General features: G+C 39.4%; 1 protein-coding gene across 1 annotated transcript in view; it reads left to right on the top strand.

Moving 5' to 3' along the window:
- Window positions 1–4,102: 4,102 nt before the first annotated feature.
- Window positions 4,103–21,849, top strand: part of AHRR (aryl hydrocarbon receptor repressor) — a 63,184-nt gene continuing 45,437 nt past the window's right edge. Inside the window, exons 1-2 of the mRNA XM_062500458.1 lie at window positions 4,103–4,167; window positions 10,940–11,121. Of these exons, the coding sequence (XP_062356442.1) occupies window positions 4,106–4,167; window positions 10,940–11,121 (244 nt within the window). The 5' untranslated portion in view covers window positions 4,103–4,105. The remainder of the gene's footprint in view (window positions 4,168–10,939; window positions 11,122–21,849) is intronic.

Below are 21,849 nucleotides of genomic sequence, written 5' to 3'. Positions count from 1 at the left end.
GTTTCTTTGGGTCCCTTTTCATCCTACCTCAGACAAGTAGAAAGAATATGAGGGCACTGAAGCATCACAGAGAGAAAGCAAAGAACACAACTGTTCTGAGCAGCTGAGTGCTATCCACCCAAGTTCTTCTTGTTTCTCATCCACATGGGACAAGTGGGATGGCAGGGGAAGGAGCCCCCAGCCTCCTTCAGTGGTGGAGATGGGATGGGCTGTTCTGCCCTAGGGGTGGAGAGAAGAGCTCACAGGTGATCAGAAGAAAGTACAGTCAAGGTAGGACTGTGAATACATGCTCTTCTCCAGTTTTTAAAATAGATGTTTTTGTGTTTTATGGATCTGTGCAGCTCAACAAATTCAAGTGCTGTTTTCAGACATATTTTTAGGACTGTTAGCCATGAACTTTCTGCCTCTGTCTTTATGCATTCTCAGACTCATTTTAATCATGCCACTACTGGCATTAGTGGTAGTGGCAGAAGCACCTCTTGGTTGTATGTGTGTCTAGGACACTGGTGTTCAATTGCTGGGGCAGGGCTTCATACCGTGTTGCTGGGGTAACCCTTTGTTCTAATTCTGTAGAAAATTCCTGTGGAAGGCCTGAAGAGTGCATGGCTACTTCTTGTTTGATGGGAGTGCATGAGTCTCCTTCTTTTCAGAGGCTAGAAATAAATCTGTTGAGCGCCCTTATCTTTTATGCAGTTCTAACATAAAGCCATCTCCATCAAATTAGAACTGTACACGTTTTAGAATTGCTTTCTTCATAATATTCTTCTAAATGGCTATATTTTGGCTTTAGCACTGAGATTTGTGAATTTTCCTTTGGGCCTTTATCTTTCCTAACTAGCATTTTGCACTCCATAAATTCTAGCTCATATTGTTTGCTATTTATTTCCTGGTTTTCAGTTTGAATACTGAGATCTTTTTAGTTATTTCTGTTTGCTGTCACATACTAATCAACTGGTCCAGAATGGGTTTTAAAACAAAGTGGCCCTTTTGAGAAATTGAATGAAATCTTAACTTTCAGTTTTCAGTTGAATTATGCTGTTCAAGCCTTTCTCCTCCTTCTAAATTTGCTCATGAAGGCAAGAGAAGGGAAATCTAGCATGTGACACTGTTTTGAAACATGAACTATGAGTCATACATTCATATTGTGGACAGGAAGGACTCAGAACATGAAAGTATTACAATATTGTATTAGGTTTGCATGGCAAGGATTTGGTAGTGGGGATCTACAGGGGTGGCTTCTGTGAAAAGCTGTTGGAAGCTTCCCCTGTGTCCAGTAGATCCATGACAGACCTGCTGCTGGCCAGGCCTGAGCCCATCGGCAGCGATGGCAGTGCCTTTGGGATAACGTGTTTACGAAGGGAGAAGAGAGAATATGTGAGAGCAGCAGCCTTGCAGACACCAAGATCAGTGAGGAAGGAGTGGGAGGAGGTGCTCCAGGCACCAAAGCAGACTCCCCTGCAGTCCATGGTGCATCCCATGGTGAGGCAGCTGTGCCCCTGCATCTCATGGAGGACCACACTCCAGAACAGGTGGATGCCTGGAGGAGGCTGTGACTCCATGGGAAGCCTGTGCTGGTTCCTGGCAGAACCTGTGGACCCATGGAGAGAGGAGCTCCCACTAGAGCAGATTTGCTGGCAGGACTTGTGATCCCAAGGAGCACTCGTGCTGGAGCAGCCTGTTCCTGAAGGGCTGGACCCTGTGGAAGGGACCCTTGCTGGGGCAGTTTGTGAAGAACTGCAACCCGTGGGAAGGACTCGTGTTGGAGATGTTCGTGGGAGAGTGTGAGGAGTCCTCCCCCTGTGGGGGAAGGAGTGGCAGAGACAGTGTGGGACGAAATGACCGCAGCCTCCACTCCCCATCCCCTTGTGCTGCTGCAGAAGAGGCAGAGAAAATGCAGTGAAGTTGAACCTTGTAAGAAGGGAGGGGTATGGGGAAGGTATTTTAGAGATTTGGGTTTATTTCTCATTACCCTGCTCTGATTTGATTGGTAATAAATTAAACTAATTTCTCTGAGTTCGGTCTGTTTTGTCTGTGAGAGTAAGCGGTAAGGGATCTTTCCCTTATCTCAACCCATGAGCCTTTTGCTACATTTTCTCTCCCTTGTCCTGCTGAGGAGGGAGTGGTAGAGCGGGTTTGGTGGGTACCTGGTATCCAGACAGTGTCAATCCACTACAGATACAATGAAAACGCCTTTTAATGTAAGGTCTCAGAAGAAACTGCAGTTCTTTTGGCATCTCCACACCATTTTAGCTCCCAACTGAAGGAGGAAACCTGTGAGGGCAGGTGTAATCTTAGAAACTGGCAGACTGTTAGAAAGAAAAGAACTTGCAGATTAAACCAATTTAACAAGGTCTTTGAAGGTGGCAAGAAGGCTTTACCTAAGTAAAGGCTGTGGCATAATCTTACCCTGCAGCAGTATTTATTGCACTGTATCATATCCCTCATCAACTTTGGACAGGCAGTTCACCCATCTGACATCACAGGAAATCATTCCAGCAATAGTGGAAAAAAATGTTTCTGCTTCTGGAAGGACTTAATGCCTGTTACTGCACCAGCTGGAGAATGACTGGTGTTTCCACCATAACCTGCATTTGAGAGAAGGCAACTAGTCTGATCTCCATATTATGCATCATTTCAGAATGATTTCTCAGAAGGAAAGAACAAATAACAGCTGTAGTTGGAGTAAAAATGGAATGTAGATTTAAATGATTTTGACAAAGTAACCTGATAGTTGTCTGTTGACACAATAACTGATTTTCCAGATGAGGGAAACACAGTAGACCTAAGGTATCTCAATTTAGCAAAGGGTGCTGTGCTAGCATGTATGAAATGCATTTTAGATTTTGCTTAATAAACTGGTCTTAATCCTGTTCCCCTAAAATGATAGGAAGAAAAAACAGTTTGTGACAGGAGAGGGAAATAAAAGAGTTTGGGTTGTCCCAGAATAGAAAAACGAAGGCTGACTGAAGATATGACTGATATTTAAAAATATGCCAATGAGTAAACACAATGGAGGAGGAAGAGCTATTTAAACTAAAAGACAATGTTGGCAGAAGAACAAATGGGCATAATATGACCATGAACAAATTTAAGCTGGAAGGCAAAAGATTTCTAGTTATCAGAAAGCTGTCTTTCAATGAAAAAGAAAACCCTTCTAAATGGTTTTTAAATTAAGCTCAGTAAGTTTATGATTTGCTTTACATGACACACGTGTTCACCAGCATGGGATATAATTCAGTGGCACAGTAGTTCCCTTTAATTTTACATCTTACACAAAGCAGCAACTACTCTTGAGATATACTAACCTCTCTGGCAGCATGAACCCACTGTTGAATAGCACTTAGCATGACTAAAATATTCTTTCCAACAGAAATTCAAGGGACTCTGATATTCAGCTAATCTCCAGAAGATTTAAATAGACTGAATGCAAAGACTTTTTCCCATCCTGCAATGTCTCCAAGGCTAACATACTCAAGTAAATCAATATGACCAAGTTTTGTGTGAAAATTGTCACCTCAGTCAGCACTGCATTGGGTCCCAGTGCTAACCACAAAACTGTGTGTCACATCTTGAGCTGCCGACAGCTATATTCCCAGCCTTTAAAAATGAGGATGTGAAGATCTGGAGAAATGCTGATTTGAATAATTACAACCTACTAGTCACACTGTCAGTAATGGAGATAATATTCCTGTGTATTTTAAAAGCTGTGAAGTCCTCCCAGCAGATGATGGGTAGTATTATTCATTCTTATTTGTTTAGCTGAATTTAGAAATGAGCCTGGAAGGGAAAAAAAATGGATATCTAGTAAACAGGATGTATTTTATACCCATTTTATATCATGCATAGTATACTGAATTGGAAAAAATGAAAATTGAACATAAACATCAATATTCTAATAATATTAGGGTAGGAAATTGGAATAAGCTGTATGCTTCTATCTTAACTAATGCCACCATGCTTTTTTAGTGTTGCTGAACGTCACACTCAAGGAACAAACATTTTCCTTGGTGGAACTTTCTCAGTGCTGTCATTTTGTACAACAGTCTGAAATACAGAAACCTCCAAACTAAGAAACCTATTCCTTTTGTTTTTCAGTGTCAAAGCCATGATTCCTCCAGGGGAATGCCTGTATGCTGGGAGGAAAAGGAGGAAACCCATTCAAAAACAGTTAAGTATCATATTCATCAGGAGGCATCTCCCTCCAAACATATGGGCGTAGAAATGGTGTAGAAGAAGGGTTCCTTTCCTCCTATGGTCCAGTGACACAGGAGAGACCTAATCTTCTCTGCAATGAGAAACCCTTGGTTGGGAGGCTGCCTTTTCATGGGTAAGATGTCTCCAGGAAGGGTGCCAAGCCTGGGTCAAACCATCCTCACCCATCACTAGGTGTCCCGGGAGGAGGCCAGGGGTGGTTGTGGTGGGTACCATGGTGCTGCTGTGGAGAGTGGAGATGGACAGTGCCCTTTCAAAGCCAGAACACTCTGTTGGACTAAGTGTCAGCTGGGCAGTGGGTTGGAGGGGTGGCTGCCACCTTTGTGCTTCTATGCTCCCTGATGCCTGTTCAAGGAGCTTTTTGAGAAGCCCATGTGTTGAGTGGCACCAGAGCACTAGCATTGCACTCCCCCCCTTCCTCTTTCCAGGGCTTAGCCTTGCTTGGGGCATTGCTAAGTCCAACATGTGCGAGCTGGGAAAGTGGGTCAGTTCAGCCAGCTGAAAGAGCAGACTGGTGAGTCACTTTTTGCATATAGAACACATATTTTTCAGACTTCTTTTTATTATGGGATCACTCTCATTAGGAGAAAAATGGGAGAGGGGAATTGTGTATGCGAAAGCAAAGCAGGAAAAGAAGAAATGCAATGGAAATTTGTTACTACAAGATGCTTGAAATGGGGGGAGGGAAAAAAAAGGTCGCTATCACTCAAATGTAAATGAGATCCAGATGCCATAAACCGATCTGTGAAATAAAGCTTTTTAATGTAATCATCCCACATTTTCTGTGTGACACTTGATCATATGATTATGAAACACACATTTTTACCATGTTAAAATTATGAACTGGCACTGGTGGCCTTCACACACACAATTTAAGGATGAGAAGGTAACTAAAATAGATTTCCCTATTTTCAGTTGTTCAGAACTTCTAAAAATAACCCACTTGGCTTAAAATTATGCATATTGGTTTAAAGTAAAATGGGAGTTTCTCTGAATGTTTTAATGACATCTATTGATATTTGGATTTTGGGCAGTATTTGCTCATGAACCTCTTGTTCTCACTTAAAAAAATGTTTCTTTAAGTTTAAAATGTGTCATATTTTGATAAACAAAGAAAAATGGCATGAGCAAATAATTCTTCCTGCAAAAATCTTGAGTGTTGAATTCAAAATGTATGTAAGATTTCTGCACTACTGTTTCAGTATGGATGTGGATATTTGATTTTATAACAATTGCAAGAGGGATGGAACTTTTCCAGTACATTAAATTACCTCTATGCAGAACTGTTTATGGATCATTACTTTTGTGAGAAAGGAAGGAGACTTGCAGTTGCTTTGAGAAACATTAAACTAATGTTTGGAGTTTACATGCTAGCTAGAACTCCTCTCAAAGATGATTTCTAGATAAATGCAATGGCTAAGAGAACTACCTGCTAACAAATCATGGAAATGAACCTCATTAGCCTTTATAGAAGTTCTGGCTTTAATACTCTCAGAAGCAAATTCTCACTTACTTTACACAACCAAGTTTTCATCTTGGGAACCATTGCAAGTGATGCTGCCTTGAAAATAGCTTTTCTGTGATGTTGCAGTGCAGGCACCTGAGCATGAACTTACCAAGCCAGGACATGAACAATTTTGATTAAGAAGCATGGGTTAAAACAAGGGACACTGTTTGGATTGTTTAGAGTACTGAACTCCCACACTGGAGACAGCACTCCATATTCTGTGGTTAGTTACTTACTGCTTGCTGAGGATGATTTCTCAGTTCCTAGCAACACTGGTCTCTTCCTCAAACCTTATCTGTTTGTGGGCTTGGTCTCTGGTAAGCCTTTCCTGTGCTTATTCCCTCACTCGGGGACTTTCCTCTAAAGAGGCTCTAAATGCCCCAGACTGACTGGCTGACAGAGCTCCTTTCCCTGTCTGTGTCTTTCAGTCCTATTGGTCTTACTCACATTTCAGGACCCTGAGGTTACTGTTATGCTGCTTTGAATATTTTTTCTTGAATTTAGAAGGGTAGACAAAGCCTATTAATTGAGCAGCATATTTAACCATTATTTTATTCCATGTTGTACCATCTTTGTTACAGCTTTTTCCTCCTGTTTGACAGCACAGCCCTTTCTCCTCCACAGCCTTGTTGTACTTTCCCCCCTGTCATTCTGCCAATGCATCAAGGTAGATAATGGCACCTGTTCTGGGAGGAGTATTTGCTCATTTGTAAATCCTGATTTTTCACAGAAAATAAAGTTGATAGGTATTCTTTGGCCAGTCTTCTCTTTTTAATGTAAATAGTCTCTAGAATTTACCTTTCTTTTAACAAAAGGATAAGTGAGCTCAGGTGCCTCAGTGTGAGCAGGATACTTGGATTTCAATAGGGATTCATGGATTAGGCTTTTGAAGGTCAGAATTTAAAGGACAGAAGTGCAGCTTTCCCCTCTGCAGAATAACTGGTACATTTATATCTCCCCATATTCAGTGCATCCCAAGAAGCCAACTCTCTGATTCTACAAAATCTTCTCATGATCAGACTGTCAACCAGGTGATGATTCTGCAGCTGGCTTTTAATCCAGAATATCACAGAATTATACTGTTCATTATGTTAGTGAATATTTTCTCAGGCACAGGAATTCTATTCTGAGGTGGTTTTACAGAACAGTAAAGAAAATGTATTTTTGTATATTGCATTTTGTATATTTGTATATTTTAAATGTATTAAAATCAGTCTTGCTTTCTACACAGAACTAGCAGAGAAATCTTCATTAGATTGTCATTATTCAGATAACATATAAGGTTCAGGTTCTACTTGTATAGATGCAAGAAAACTGAAAAACCATACCTGTTTTCCTTTTGTGCCCAAAAACTTCCAAAGAAGCTCCATCAAATGTGATCTACACTAAAGAATTTTGGCATTTATGGACACAGTTCAAACACCTGGAGCTCAGACAAATTGAAAATTTTCCATCAGATATGCTTTTCAGCCAGGCAGCCAGCATTTTAACTAAAGGAAACATTTTCTACCAAGTGTTTATTTCCTGTGGAAATACAACATTTTACTGGTAATTCAAGCATCTGGGAATTAAAGAGATCTTGTCTTTAACCTCAAGCTAAAATCACTGTGTTGAAATTAATACTTAGAAGTGCTAAGACAATGCTTCAGGACAGTTACCATTTGAGAACTTCAGCCACTTCTTCATGTCAAACCCAGGCATCTTGTAAAACCTCTTCCTCTACAAAACATTTCTTGTAATATTTTACAGCTCTTTAAAGGCACCTACACCTGCCCTAGCTCTGAGTGTATCTCTAACTGCTCCAGACTGACCACTTCAGCCAGAATCATGCTAGTGCCAGGGTAAACATAGACCTCAGGAGGTGCAGCTCTCTCCTGCTTCCTAGGTCTCATTTTAAGGCAATTTGTGGCATAGCCCTTCCTCTTACTTGGTACCACACTATCCCACCTCTCATCTGCTCTGCTGGTGTTATATCTTCTTGACCATTAGTTCTGCTTTCACCTTTCCTTGCTGTGAAGATGCAGAATAGACATAGAGGATGGCAAAAGGCTGCCTTTCCTTCAAGCAGCTTTCTTTCATTCTCTCCTTTTGGTTCACAGGAGATGGTGAACATCCACATACACATGGCTGCCACTGGAGCTCAGCTCTGCCAGGATTCCTATACAATGTCCAAGCACAGCTCAGTGACTGAGGGTGCTGGTCAGTACACTCACAATAATCATCTGCTGTTACTTTGCTCTCAGCCTATCTGGTGCATCTCATGGTCTCTCTTCCCTTTTCCTTCTTACTGGAAGCTTGCTGTCATGGTAAATGATTAGACCTTTCTCAGCTCAGACCTTCATTGGCATACTTATAAAACTTATTCAGAGCAAAGTTTCCATTAACAGGGTAGGGCTCTCTAGAGGGTAGGGAGCAGCAGACAGAACTGTAGTTGCAGGAAATTCCTCTTTGAGCTCACCAAACTGGTTTACACCAGTGGCAGTCTGTGTGTCATGGACACACTGAATCACTAATGCAAAAATGGCTCAATGCTTTGTGTACCACTGGAACAGAAAATGTTCCCTGCACCAGCTCCCACACAGCTCCCACCACACAGGGACTGCTAATGTGGGTCCTGAACAGGTACAAGTACTTGTTGCCACTGGACAGTTTAACAATAAGAAGAAAGAAAATCCAGATTTATTGCTTTAATTGCATGTGCTCCTTTACTATAGCAGTGTTGTAAGGAAAGTGGAGTAAATGAGGGATCATTGAGTGACTCCTATGCCTTTGTTTACAGTTTGACAATCCTGAGTTTAACATGAACACAAGCACCATCTACTTTCAGCTCGAAATAAAGGCTAGAATTTCTGTTTGCCTCAAAGCAGCCCACTGAAGAATTTCCCTGCCTGTGCCTTTGTGTTTATGGCTAGCTAACTGAGCCTTTCCATAGAACTCACATTGTTTAAAATCACATCCACTTGGCATCTTACTCCCATTTACATCAAACCCCTGTTTGTTTGGATTCGCTCCCTTACTGAATCATTTCCTTGAGTTTTCAGGAAGACTCTGTCCTGAGCTTTCTCCCCTAGTCTTTTTACACCATTCCCTGCCATCTCCAGAAAATTATTCCTTGCACTCAGTACAAAGGCAGACCACCTAATTGTCTCAAGGCATTCCTCTCTGGCATGGAGCACTCACTATTTTATTTGGTAAATAGGCTTGAATAACTTCTATTTCATGTTACTCTTGACAGTATTCTTGAACTCATCAGTTTAATTGTCCATATTTTAATTAATTTCTTCTGCCCTGTACATTGCTTCCTTGCCTCATCTGGTTTGTCAGATGTAAAGCCTGATTAGCAAAAGCTTATGTTCTTTAGCTTCTGCTCAGCTGTAGGTTATGTTCCCACAAAATTATTGCCCTCCATAGATCAGACATCCTTTTGGTGTCACAGGATGTCTGTGCCTCAAGGTTTACTGCAAAATATAGTTAGCTCAGAAAAAGTAAAATACACGGCTCCTTCTTTGTTGATTGCATTATTTTTTCTTATATTTCCTCTCTCTAATATAGGAAAGTTGTTCATTCATTTATCCCAATCAGCAAAATTTTCTCCATGTCTTTGGAGTAACTGATTGAGTTATTGAAGAACCACATATTACTATTGGCATTTTTAATGAAATAGCAGAAATTATGTCTTTTCAGTGAAACCTGCCTCCATTTTTTCCCATCCATTCTGTCCACTGATGCTGTTCTCTTGAAGTGAGGTTCTCAAAAGTGGCAATGAATTTTCATACCTGATTTTCTTTAAGAAGTTTTCAGTTAGCAGCAGTCGCACATACAAAACTGCTCTTCAAAAAACTGATCTTTTTTTTTTTTTACTAATTCCTAAATTAGTAGTCCTATATAAGTTGTTCTAAAAGCACAACCTTTTTTAGAATGACAACTGCAATCACAAATTAATACTGTTGTAATTTAACACCTTAACCACCTGGTGAAATGTTAATGCTAGAAATTAAATTTATGTTTGAAAAATGCAGTACATGCGTGTAGCATGAAAACGCAGTAGTAAAGTGTGACAAATATTTAGTTTTTATTCTCATTGTCCACTGGAATATCAGCTAGCTACTTAAGATTATGGTTCTTGGATTGAGAAAGGTGAAAGTAGAAACTTTTAGCACAACCATAGTTTTCTTACTTGCCATTTCCCATTCTTAAGTATTCATGTAGTTTATGGCTCCAGTATCCTTAGCTCATACCTGGATAATGCTCTTGACTACTGCTGGGTCCAGTAATAGAATAGCAATGGAATGCTGCTGGGTCCTGGTTACTGATAGGAACCAACCAACTTCTCACCTTCCCACTCAGGTCTCCTGGAAGTAAGGTGCCCATTTCTGTGGGCAAAAGCACCAGCTTTTCCCTTACTCCCTCTTGAGAACACCTTCTCTGGGAATATTCATGGCCATTCTGAAATTGAGGTTCCTCACTTGTGATATATTTCCTCTTAATGAATTTTCACAGCAGCTATTCTAGGTTCTCTAGTACTGTCCATTACATAAGAGGAACACATAATGGGGATGGACTTGCTTGGCCTAGAAAGCTGAGTAACTTTGATCTCTATGTTTTGTGAGAAATATCCAAAGAAACCAAATTCTTATCTTTGTTATTACTGATATAGGAAGGTAAAAGTGAAAATGTACACAGCAGTTTTGAGCTCGAGGAAACAGTCTCTTTTCACCTTGCCTTCCATAGTTTTTAAACTCATGTCTAAAGACAGGCTCTTTCTCTTAATTATCTTCTAAGCCATGGGTTAACCTTGAGTCATTAAATGGAGGGAACTAAGATGCTTTGAATGAATACAGTGGGTATTGAACAGGTTCATGTATTAGTCACTGGAATTTTCCACTGTTGTTCTGCCTCTCATTTGTACAGCAAAGATGAGAAATTGTTTTTCCTGATATTGACTAGAATGTGAAGAAAGTACCCACTTCCCTAAGGTGAGAGTTCCTGAGTAAGAGATACCAGTTCTTCACTTTTTGCCTGATACAAAAAGAGAAGACAAAGCCTGTGCCTTTGCACCTTGGAAAATGCAGAACAGTAAATCTCTTTTTGTCAGAGGACAGAATCTTTAAAGATTTTAATAGAAACTAAGCAAAGTATTCCTGTTATCAATTAATTGCATACAGCATCTCAAGTCTCTGGAAGTAAAACGGGTAATCGAAAATGTGTTCTCCACCACAGAAGGCCTGCAGTTGGGAATGAAAAATCAAATCCTTCAAAGAGACACAGAGACCGTCTGAATGCAGAACTGGACCACCTGGCCAGCCTCCTTCCTTTTCCACCTGACATTGTATCGAAGCTGGACAAACTTTCTGTCTTGCGCCTTAGTGTCAGCTATCTCCGAGTCAAAAGTTTCTTTCAAGGTAGGTTTCCTTATGATCTCAGCATCCCATTAAAAGTATCCCACTAATTTATTGCTGCTTTGTACTAATCTTGAGCAAAAGTAACAAATAATATTGTATTGGTAAAGGCAGGGCAAAAAAAATATATTATTGAACTGATTTTGTGCATGGCATGTTGCATTGGAAATGTAATTCATTTCCTCTTATGTAGTTTGTGTGTTTTTCACCAAATAGTGGGATAACGCCCATCTTTCATCAGCAGGCTTTAGAAAATGGGAAAACAGAGCTGTAAAATCACTAAACTGCGAAAAAAGCTTGGGACAAATGTAATACCTGTTAATACCATGAATTCTCTATTTGAAGCTGTTATTATGAAAGTTCAAAATGCCTGTTTAAGTATGATGTGAAAGTCAACGAACTACTGTATTACCTGTTTGCTGTATGCCAGGAGAAATGGGTTCACCTGAAAAGCCAAAATGATCACTGTCTTCCAGGGTAAGAGAGATTCAAAGTTTCAAGTGCTAAATAAATCTGTACTAGGCTACATTTCGTTAGTACAGTTGTCTGGCACACCACAAAGTGAAAGCCAAATGTGTGTTTTCAGATGCACATAAAATGAATTCTTCCAGATTTGAAGATATTTTGAGTTTCTTCTGTTGCTGAGGAGTTCACAAGAGCAAAATCCACATTAGTAATTTAATAATGGAAATACTCTCTAGAGCTGTTTTCAAAAAAAAGGAAAGAAGTCCTGTGTATGAAGGAATATAGTTGACCAAAACTTACAGGTGGACTGCAGAGATAAACAGAAATATTTTTCTGGACATTATTTTTCATTTATTGCACTTCATTATTTCTTCCTGTTACTACTCCTTATGAGGCACAGTGTGTACATATATATTTTTCTTTTCTTTAACCAAAGAATAATATCTGTTGGTTGCCTTCTTGCTTTTAAAATGCATTTTAGCATAAAAGAAATGCCAGCTTGAAAAGACTTTGGCAGGCTGCAGGGCATTTTATGAGGCTGACATGAGATTACAAAGGGTGATATCACTGATAGCAGGAGCCTCCCATGTCAGCTGTGGCAGGTGGTTGCCCAGCCTCCAGCATCCTGCAGTTTACACAGTGCCTCTCTTTCCCTTTGAACACATAATTGAGTGGTATGGCCCCTTCCTCTAAGCCTGACTTTCATTTCTTTTGCATTCACAAGCAATAATATCTCTTCAGCTGCCTTCACTACTCTTCTGCCAGAGTTTCTAAGATCCACTCTCTCCTTTTCTTAAAGGGATGAGATAAAAGGAAAACAAGCAAACCCAGGATGCATTATGTTGAAATGTTCTGTGTTCCATGTTTTGAGAAATTTCCTTTAATTTAATCCCCAAATTACCTAATTGAACACATAGTTTGTGTTCCCTTCATTCTTATTTTTAAATGTTTACATCATGAAACTAAGGTTACAGAAAGCATTGTTTATAGTAAAGGAAGGAAACTACATGCCATTTTAAGACAAGAGAGCAGGCTGGAGCTTCAGAAGGGTGGAGAAGGAGGAGAGGTGAGCTGAGGAAACTGAGCTGCATGAGGAATGGTTGCAAATGTTGCGTAAGGGCAGAGTCTGCTGCATCCCTCATGAAGATCACGATCTACTTGTAATTATGAAGAAAAAAGGCAGAATCTGTTTGGGGTTCCTTTTAAGCAAAAACTTTGGTAGCAAGTCACCTAAAAAAGCAAACAAACATATTCATCTCAGCGTTTCAATCTTCGTTGTGATGAAAGAGGATAGAAGAGCAGAAACTGATTGTTTGTGGCTTTTTAAATCAAAGGATGGCACTAAATTGGGAGCTTATAAACATTCTGAGGACAGAGAACAGACCAGTGGCATATGGAGATGTTAGAAAATTGGATAAAAAATGTATCTGGAAAAATGGCTTAGTAAATCTGTACTAATTCACTCAGGGAAAATTAATCCAAAGAAACTGGTGTTCAATAGAAAAGACAAACCTGGAAAAGAGATCTTAAAAACAATAACCAGAACATAAAAACAATAATGGAAGAGGGACTGTGGTCAGCAAGTTGTTCCATGCCTGTGATACGGAATGTTGACATAAACAAGAAAGCTAAGTGTGGATTTTGGTCTGTTTGCCCAGAGGCAGAATGCCACTACAGAGGAAGGTCATAACCCCTCTGCATGAGACCAGCATAACTCCATCTGGAATAGAGTTTTCTGTTGTGGGCATCTCCTGGTCACAAGAGTATTAGTACATTTAAAAGGGTTTGGAATAAACACAGGCAAGAAGTGACTATAAAGTTGCATGGGCAAAAAAAAAAAACAAAAACAAAACACAAACATCAATAAACAAACAAACAACCCCTAAGAAACTAAAGTCAGCTGAAATGTGTATAGTTTATATTCTTTGGCTGTTTTTCTTCATAGGAGGAAAAGACAAGAAAGGAAGGAATGTTTAGGATATTTTAGAGTGGCACAATGGAGGAACCAAGGAATGATGAAGCCTCAGAAGAAATTTGGCTTGAATATCTAGCAAAACATATCTACAAGGAGTTCTGTTCAGCTATCCAATATTCCTAAAGTGGACACAGTGGAAATTCAGTACATTAAGTTTTGTAGTGTGCATCTTTCATTTAATAAAATTGTTCTCTGAGTTTTGAGGAAATTAAGCTTAAATGTCAGGTTTTTAAAACATGCTCTTAAGAATATTGCTTGCCATTTTAAAAAATAGATGGGTAGCGATACTTGACACATAAGTTGATATGTGACATTGCATATTCAAACCATAACAGGTCAGCATTTCCCATGCCAATTACAGTGGCACGCCTTCAACAATGCCAGTGGTTTCTGGGCACATTTACTTACCACTAGGTGTCCTTTTAGTAGCTACTCTGTCAGTGTGCAGAAGAAACATTTATGAAGATCAATAGCCAGCTGGAAGGAGTAACCTCACCATATTGACTTCAAGTGTGAAAATGGTTTTGCAGAGAATTAGGTATTAGTGCATGGAGAGCATCCATCAGTCATTTATTCCCATTTAAAAACCATTAGATGTTAGCACCTTGAAGTATATGGCCTGTTCATCTTACTTGAGCTGTTTAAGCAAAGGCCTGGTCCCTTTCCAAAACTTAGGGTTGGTTGTTGAGACAGATATTCCTAGGATTCAGTTTAAGTCATTGTGGTGAGTTCCCGCCCTCATTCTTAGAAATGTTTTCCTTTTGCTTCAGAACAATTCTGCTGTCAACTTGTTTAAGATTCTTCATATCTCTGGTATCAGTTGGCAGAAGCTCTATCAATAACCCCACCTCCCCCAGCCTAGAAGCATTTAGTAATTTTGAATTTTCCTGATAAGCACTTCAAAATGGCTTGCAGCGATAACCTTCCAATCTCACCAGACCTCGTGTATGAAGGAGCTGGGTCTGAACCAGGGTTAGTTGATGACTGAGAGACATCAGTTGCTACAGGAAACAATGACTGTCATTTGGCCCTGACAAAGATTTGCTTTGGGTGGGGCCCCTGTGAGCATGGAGTGGCACTTGGTGTCTGTGGCCACTGGAGTTTGCCGGGCCTCTGTCTTGGACGTGTTCCATCTCGTTAATTGTAGTCTGTCTTCCTTTACCACTCTTGACAATACTTCCTTTAGTGCTTCTCACTCCTCAGTTTTTCCACTGGTGGGGAAATGGTGGTCTTGCTCCACTTCAAAACCAGCTGCATTTTGTTGGTTGTTTCACCTGTTCCCTTCTAGTACAGGTAATGAGTTAGTAAATAAATCTCAGAAGAATAGCGCCTTGTCCTTTTAGTAGCTCAGGTCCTTTCTGAGAGAGAGCTAACTTACGTTTCCCAGTCCTTGTAAGGAAACTGGCTACAACAATTTAGATAGACCAACACAGTTGCAACTGGGGTTATACTGCTCCTCATCTTTCAGTTCTAAGTGTAACTAACCTTGTATTAATAGGCCACTCAAACTTTTCCTTCAATATCTCATTCATTAATGTTAGACCTTTAAGCCATAAGCATTCCTGATAAATGATAGCTGATTTGAGTATAATCTTAGATAGGAAATGTACAGACCTCAATATAGATCAATTTTAAAATTTTAAATCCTTTACTACATAATTTATATAAAGCATAATTTAATTCAATAGCTTGTAATTTTGCCCATCTGGACATTTTTTACATACACACATATACATATGCAAAAACAGAGATGTGCATGCAAGCACAAAACCAATGTCTTCCCAACAAAAATATCCCCCATGTATTATTTTAAATCTATCATTATTGCAGACTTCAGTGCCTTCTCTGTATTTACTTACTTCCAGACTTAATTTGATTTTGAAAGCTAAAAATCTGATAGATTTATGGATGACTAAATATGGACTGTAGAGAGTCACAGATGAGCTCTGTGAATAAATATTTAAAATTTTCTGTAAGTTTTATATTTAAACTGCAATCCACATCTTTGCAAAATTAGTGACAGTCAAGCATGGAGACATGTTGTTTGACCTGCCTTAGACTAAAGTTATATATGGATTGTAAACTGAATTACCGTAGAGTTTGAGAAATTTTTACAACTGTTAGTTCATCTGTTTCCGTGTAGAATTAAAAATTCTAGGGAACAAGCTTGTTGTCAACGTTTCTGAGAATAATTTATGCCTTAACCTGAGGGTCACTATCTAATATTTTTGCAAATCTACAACATGTCTCATTTAATACCTTCCTTTGCAATCCCTAAAATCCAAGCTGGAAGTCTCCCGCTTCAGTTCAGGCTCCCCTTCTGTAGAAAACAAAAAAATTGTTTCCATTTTGTGTGGCACCTCAGCTTTTACAGCCATGAAGGTGCTCCTAGCAGATGGAAGCAAAAAGAGGCAATAAACACTAAACTTTTTTGTTTTCATTGTCTTGTAGCTCCCCTTCCGCTGAGTAGCAGAAAACTATTTTCCCAACATTGTATGGTTAAAGGGCTTCCAGCATGACTTTTACAACCTCCCCTTTCTTGCTGCATCTGATACTATACCTTGGCTTTTCTGTTTATCTTCTTATACATTTGTCCTTTATTTTATTCATTTTTAAAAGAGATTTTTTGTGAGCTTCCAGTCACTGAAGAACTCAAAATTTTCTTAAGGTGGTCTTTTCTTACATCGCCCATTCTTCACTGACACTGAGACAGTTTACACTTATCTCCGATATATTGATTTGTTGAAAAAACATCCAGATTCTATTTCCCTCAGATACGTGTCCTCTGAGATTTTTCCAGGTGTACTGAAGTCTCCCTTCTGTTGATCCTCTGTCTTCTAATGCTGTGGTTTGGATTGCCACTGCTGCAAGAACCACTGATTCCAGGACTTCCTGGTCACTTTTACCAAGCTGCCCTATCTTCTTCTAACCCATTTCTCCCCTTCAGTTAAACTTCTTATATACATATACATATACATATACATATACATATACATATACATATACATATACATATACATATACATATACATATACATATACATATACATATATGTAGATAGATAGATAGATAGATAGATAGATAGATAGATAGATAGATAGATAGATAGAGAGAGAATTTTTTTAGGTTTTTTATTTTTTCCCTTTTCTGACAGGGTAGCACACACTGTGTGGTTTCTGTCTTTCTCCTGATTTAGTATTTATGTTAGTGGGTCATTTCCTTTTACTCGTCTATGTGTTTGGTGTGATCCAATTCCCATCAATATTCATCTTTAATGGAAATTGAATTTATCCCTTTTAAGAAGAAAGCAACAAAGGATTCCTCCCAGCTGGCCTGATTTTCAGTATCCTCAATTACTTGCAGTGTGTTCCAGGTTTGTTCTCCTCCTACAGTGTCCATGGCTGATACTCCTCTAGATCAGAAGCATACTACTGTGATTGAGATTCCTCACGTTCATTCATTAGACCCTCTAGGCTATTATTTATTGTGATATTTGAATATTTAATGCTGCAGCCCCCACTGCAGACCTGTTTCCGTTTGGGACATGCACGACACTCCAGCGACACAGAAAATTCAGGTCTTAAAACCTGAGATGGGTAAGAAAGCACAGTGGTCTTGCTTTCAGTTAATAATCTGCAATGTAATGCTATTCAAGAGTGTTGTAGGAGTGCTGCTTACCTGAACTAAAGCTCCTGGTCTGAAGATCCAAAATTCCTCTACAGTGCATGTACTGTGGCTCTCAGGCACCCCTTTCTACCCCACTGTCTCTTCCTAATAATTCTGTTTTCCCAGAGTTTTCTTTTCAAACTCTCAGTAATTTTCTTTTTCTGGACTGAAAAAAATCTTCTTCTTTGCTATAAGTATGTTTTTTAGACTTTACATAAGCATGGGAAATTTTTCCACAGCAAGATTCAACTGATTCTGTAACTAAGTTAATATGGTTGAGCTTACTGTTGCAGTTATGGCCTATACTGGATCCATTTCCGTGGGAAAAAAATTGTCTTTCATTTGTTAGCCAGTTTCAATAGCCTGAAGCCTTCCCTTAAATTTAAAACCATAGTCTTAGTGAATCACATCCACAGATGGATTGAAGTGGAAAGAACCTCTGGAGGTAACCTGATCCAAGCCCCTGGTCAAGCAGGGTCACTGAGAACCAGTTCCCCAGGATCATGTCCAGAATATCTTCAAGGGTGGAGAGTCCACAGTCCACAGAGAGTCATTGGGCAACCTCAGCCAATGCTTGGTCACCTTTAGAGTGAAAATGTGTTTCCTGATGTTCAGAGAGAGCCTCCTGTTTTTCACTTTGTACTCATTTACTCTGATCCTGCCACTGGACACTTCTGAAAAGAACTTGTTGTTCTTTCCACCCTTCCCTTAGGTATTTATACACTCTGATGAGATCCAACCTGAGCTTTCCCTTCTGAAGGCTGAACAGTTCCAGCTCTCTCAGCCTTTCCTCATAGGAGAAGTGCTCTAGTCTCTTCATCATTTTCGTGTTCTTTCATTGGACTCTCTCCAGGTCCTTTATAATGCATATATTTAGAACAATTTTAGGAAAAATAAAATAATAGAAAATCTGAAATACCAATAAATATTATAAGAAAGATTTATAAGAACAGGATAAAATGCCTAGATCAAGGAGAAGAAGAAGAAGAAGAAGAAGAAGAAGAAGAAGAAGAAGAAGAAGAAGAAGAAGAAGAAGAAGAAGAAGAAGAAGAAGAAGAAGAAGAAGAAGAAGAAGAAGAAGAAGAAGAAGAAGAAGAAGAAGAAGAAGAAGAAGAAGAAGAAGAAGAAGAAGAAGAAGAAGAAGAAGAAGAAGAAGAAGAAGAAGAAGAAGAAGAAGAAGAAGAAGAAGAAGGAAATTGTACCTCCTTGAGTCCATCTGCTCATTCCCACCAATCTTTTCTTGGTATGACTTATATATTGATTTCCACTATGTAAATAATTAGAGACTTTCACATTATCCTCAAACTTCTCTTTTTTTTAAAATGAAACCTGTGCTTATAGACACAAATCAAGGATTCAAGTTGTGTTCCTCTGATTAGTTAGGGTTGAAGCCTATACCTTGAGTCAAGAATTCCCCAATGTATTTGAGTTTCTTAACTCAAAGTTAAGTTTGGTTTTTAAAAAAAATCGTCTACTGATTTAGAGCATTCCCAGTCCTGTCCTCTGAAACGAAATGTCTGAATTATTTCTTTCTTGGAAGAGAAATAAGGACTTTTTTTTTTAACATAAATAAAATGTCTTTAGCATATGTATTGCTGTAGTCCACAGTTGTAGCTTAATTAGTTTGTAAGCATTTGGGTCATTTAGGTTTTTAGGGCAGCATATTCAATGGCTTATACCGAGAAGAAACATTTGTGGTCAGAGTGTGCAACAGGTAAGGTTGTTCCTGTGGCTTTATTGAACTGGCGTATTCAAATTGTACCAATATTTGGAGTGTTTTGGCCAAAAATGGATTATTCATGAAAGAAACATTTTTTACTCTCTACTGTGCTCTAGTTTTACCATATTTTTAGCAATACACCAACTGAAAAAAGAAAAACTGTTCTGCTGCCTGAGTGGTGTATAAGTAAATTGCTGAAGGAAGACCTACTGTCTGCAAGTCATTGTGTAATCAAGCACTAAAATATTACATGAGTGAAATTTTAGTAGAAGTATCAAGTCTTTAAGCAGGATGGCTGCATTCATTCATCCCTGAGATCTGGCAGGACTCCTTTCTAGAGAAGCCACTGCAAATGCAATCTCCTCCACATTGCCCATTTTCAAATATTATTTTGGATTATTTTGACTAGATTTTTAAATATATTTCATTCCCAGGGAGACCATTTTATTGGGACATATTGCTTATACTAATTGGTCACTATTTTCTGCTTTCCCTTGTTTCCTGGGAGCACCATTCATTCCATTTTACAATTAGCTGAGGCTGTTCCCTACTACAGCTTCCCTTGCATAACCTGGAGATGTCTCTGTCCTTGGAAGGCCTTTGCTGACTCTTGGAGAACTGTGTCTGCTCTTGGTGTCTTGTAAGAGGGTGTACCTCCTTGTCCTGGTGAGCTTTCTCTTTAGTTTCCTGCAAACAAGATGGGTTTTGTAGGACAAGTATTGATTTACAAGCAGGATTTACTTCATAATGAGCTTATATTCAGGAAGAAAAAGACAATTTTTAATAGCTTGAATTCCCATAACCTTTGAAGATCAAGGGAACCTGTCCAACACTGTGTTTGGTGTCATGTTCCGAGACTGGCTCTAAATTCAATATTTTTTTTTTTTTTACTAATGGCAAATGAAGGATCTTAGTTTCAGTTATAAATAAGTTTCAGATATTTTCTGGTGCTCCTTGGGTGCTTGTGTCATGTGCTGTGGGTTTTTTTCTATTACCAGAGCTATTACAAACTCAGAGCTGTCAGACTGATTTAGTCACCTGCATGAGAAAGGCTTGACTACGTAGATTTTTGCTGTCTTTGGGAAACACACCATCATTAGGATTCTTCTTGCAGAATTTCCTCTTGCAATTCTGGATCTGTATGTCATATAACTTTCCTATTGCTGGATGTCATCCAAATGAATATCCCTGTAGGCTCCAATGTTTCTCTTGATATTATCAAGACTGATTAGAAAACCAGGGAGCTGGAAATTGCCAGTGAGATGAGGGGAATCTTTGTCAGATTTCTTCTGAGGACATCTTGCACTGGGAGAGTCTCACTGTTTCTACCAACAGTAGAAGCACACTCAGGACCAGACACATGGTCAGCCATGCACACAATGCCTGGTTTTATAGGTGTTCCCACAAACCACAGCTTCTACCTTGGTCCCGTGCTAGGGAAAGTCCCCAAAATACTTTGAGCCATTGAGTGTGGGTCTTCGCCTTTCTCCAGCTTGCTCAATCATTCTTAACCATTTTGACTTGGTAGGCTTTTGTGCTCAGTGAATTTGCTTAACTCACACTGTGCATGTCATGTAGCATAGATGTAAATGAATGTGGCAATAATATGTAAATAAATGCAAGTGACAAGGAAAAATCTGGGTCCATCTAATCCAGGACACTGATACACACACTGTCTTTTGTATTCTGTGATGCTCATCTTGCTTGTGCACCCTGCTTGCTTAATCCCTGCTCTGCAGCTGAGGCCCTTCTTGGCCCAGCCTGGTACCAGCTGTTGAAATACTCTCACAGTCCACCATGGCTCAAATTCCATTACCCTGTGCTATGAGTAATGGACTTCCATTGATCTAATTCTCTTGAGTTAAATTGTGTTTAGATCTTGGAGACTGAGGAAAAACTTGGAGTTTAGTTCCACTGTAACCCATGTTCTCCTTGAATATGGAAACAAGACTGGTTTTCATCACAAGAAAAATGGCATTTTTACTTCAGAACTTGCTAGCAATTTTAGTGACTGTAGAAGATACTAGCAATAGTTTTGTCCTTATCACTGATGCAATGGATAGGAGGCAGGAGAGCATTCCCCCAGGCATGAACTTTGGCTTGGTTTACACTTGTTCTCAACTTCATGAGTGATTACCATCTCTGAGAGGAAGTGTGTATCTTTGCTGTCAAGAAAATGATTTACTTTGTTTCTTATTTTAAGCACAGATATGTTTTAAAGGAAAGACAATACCTCTTATCCAACAGAACAAGGAATTTAGTTTGGCATATTGTAATTGCATAGGACTTTGAAGACAAAGAAGACAAATAATTTTAGGCTAGGGAATAGTGTGGGAGATTGTCCTCCTAGCTTCCCTTCTCATTTTCCTACTGCTGACTCTAGGGCAACAGCACACAGTAAAGCTCTGCAGAGAACTCTGATACAATGTGGATCACAAAAGCACAGAATAATTTAGTTTGGAAAAGACCTCCAATGCCATCAGGCCCAGCCTTTGACTGATGACCACCTTGTCAACTAGACCATGGCACTAAGTGCCATGTCCTGCTGTTTCTTGAACACCTCCAGGGACTGTGATTCCACCACCTCCCTGGGCAGTCCATACCAATACTTAACAATCCTTTAATGAAAAAGTTCTTCTTAATGTCCAACCTGAACCACCCTAAGTGCAGCTTAAGGCTGTGTCCTCTCATCCTGTCACTGGTTTCCTGGGAGAAGAGGCTGACCCACAGCTGGCTACACTCTCCTTTCAGGTGGTTGTAGAGAGTGATAAGGCTCCCCCTGAGCCATATAAAATATTAATAGAAGGCTGGTTTCTGCAAACCTTGCCTCACTTTGCTATGTGATACAGTTTGGTATCAATGGATCACTCTGAAGGACTTGTCTTCATTTAATTGTATTTGAGT

The sequence above is a fragment of the Cinclus cinclus genome, chromosome 1 (assembly GCF_963662255.1).
Source record: "Cinclus cinclus chromosome 1, bCinCin1.1, whole genome shotgun sequence".
NCBI lineage: Eukaryota > Metazoa > Chordata > Aves > Passeriformes > Cinclidae > Cinclus > Cinclus cinclus.
The sequence above is the reverse complement of the archived record's forward strand: the minus strand, read 5'-3'. Positions and strand labels throughout refer to the sequence as shown.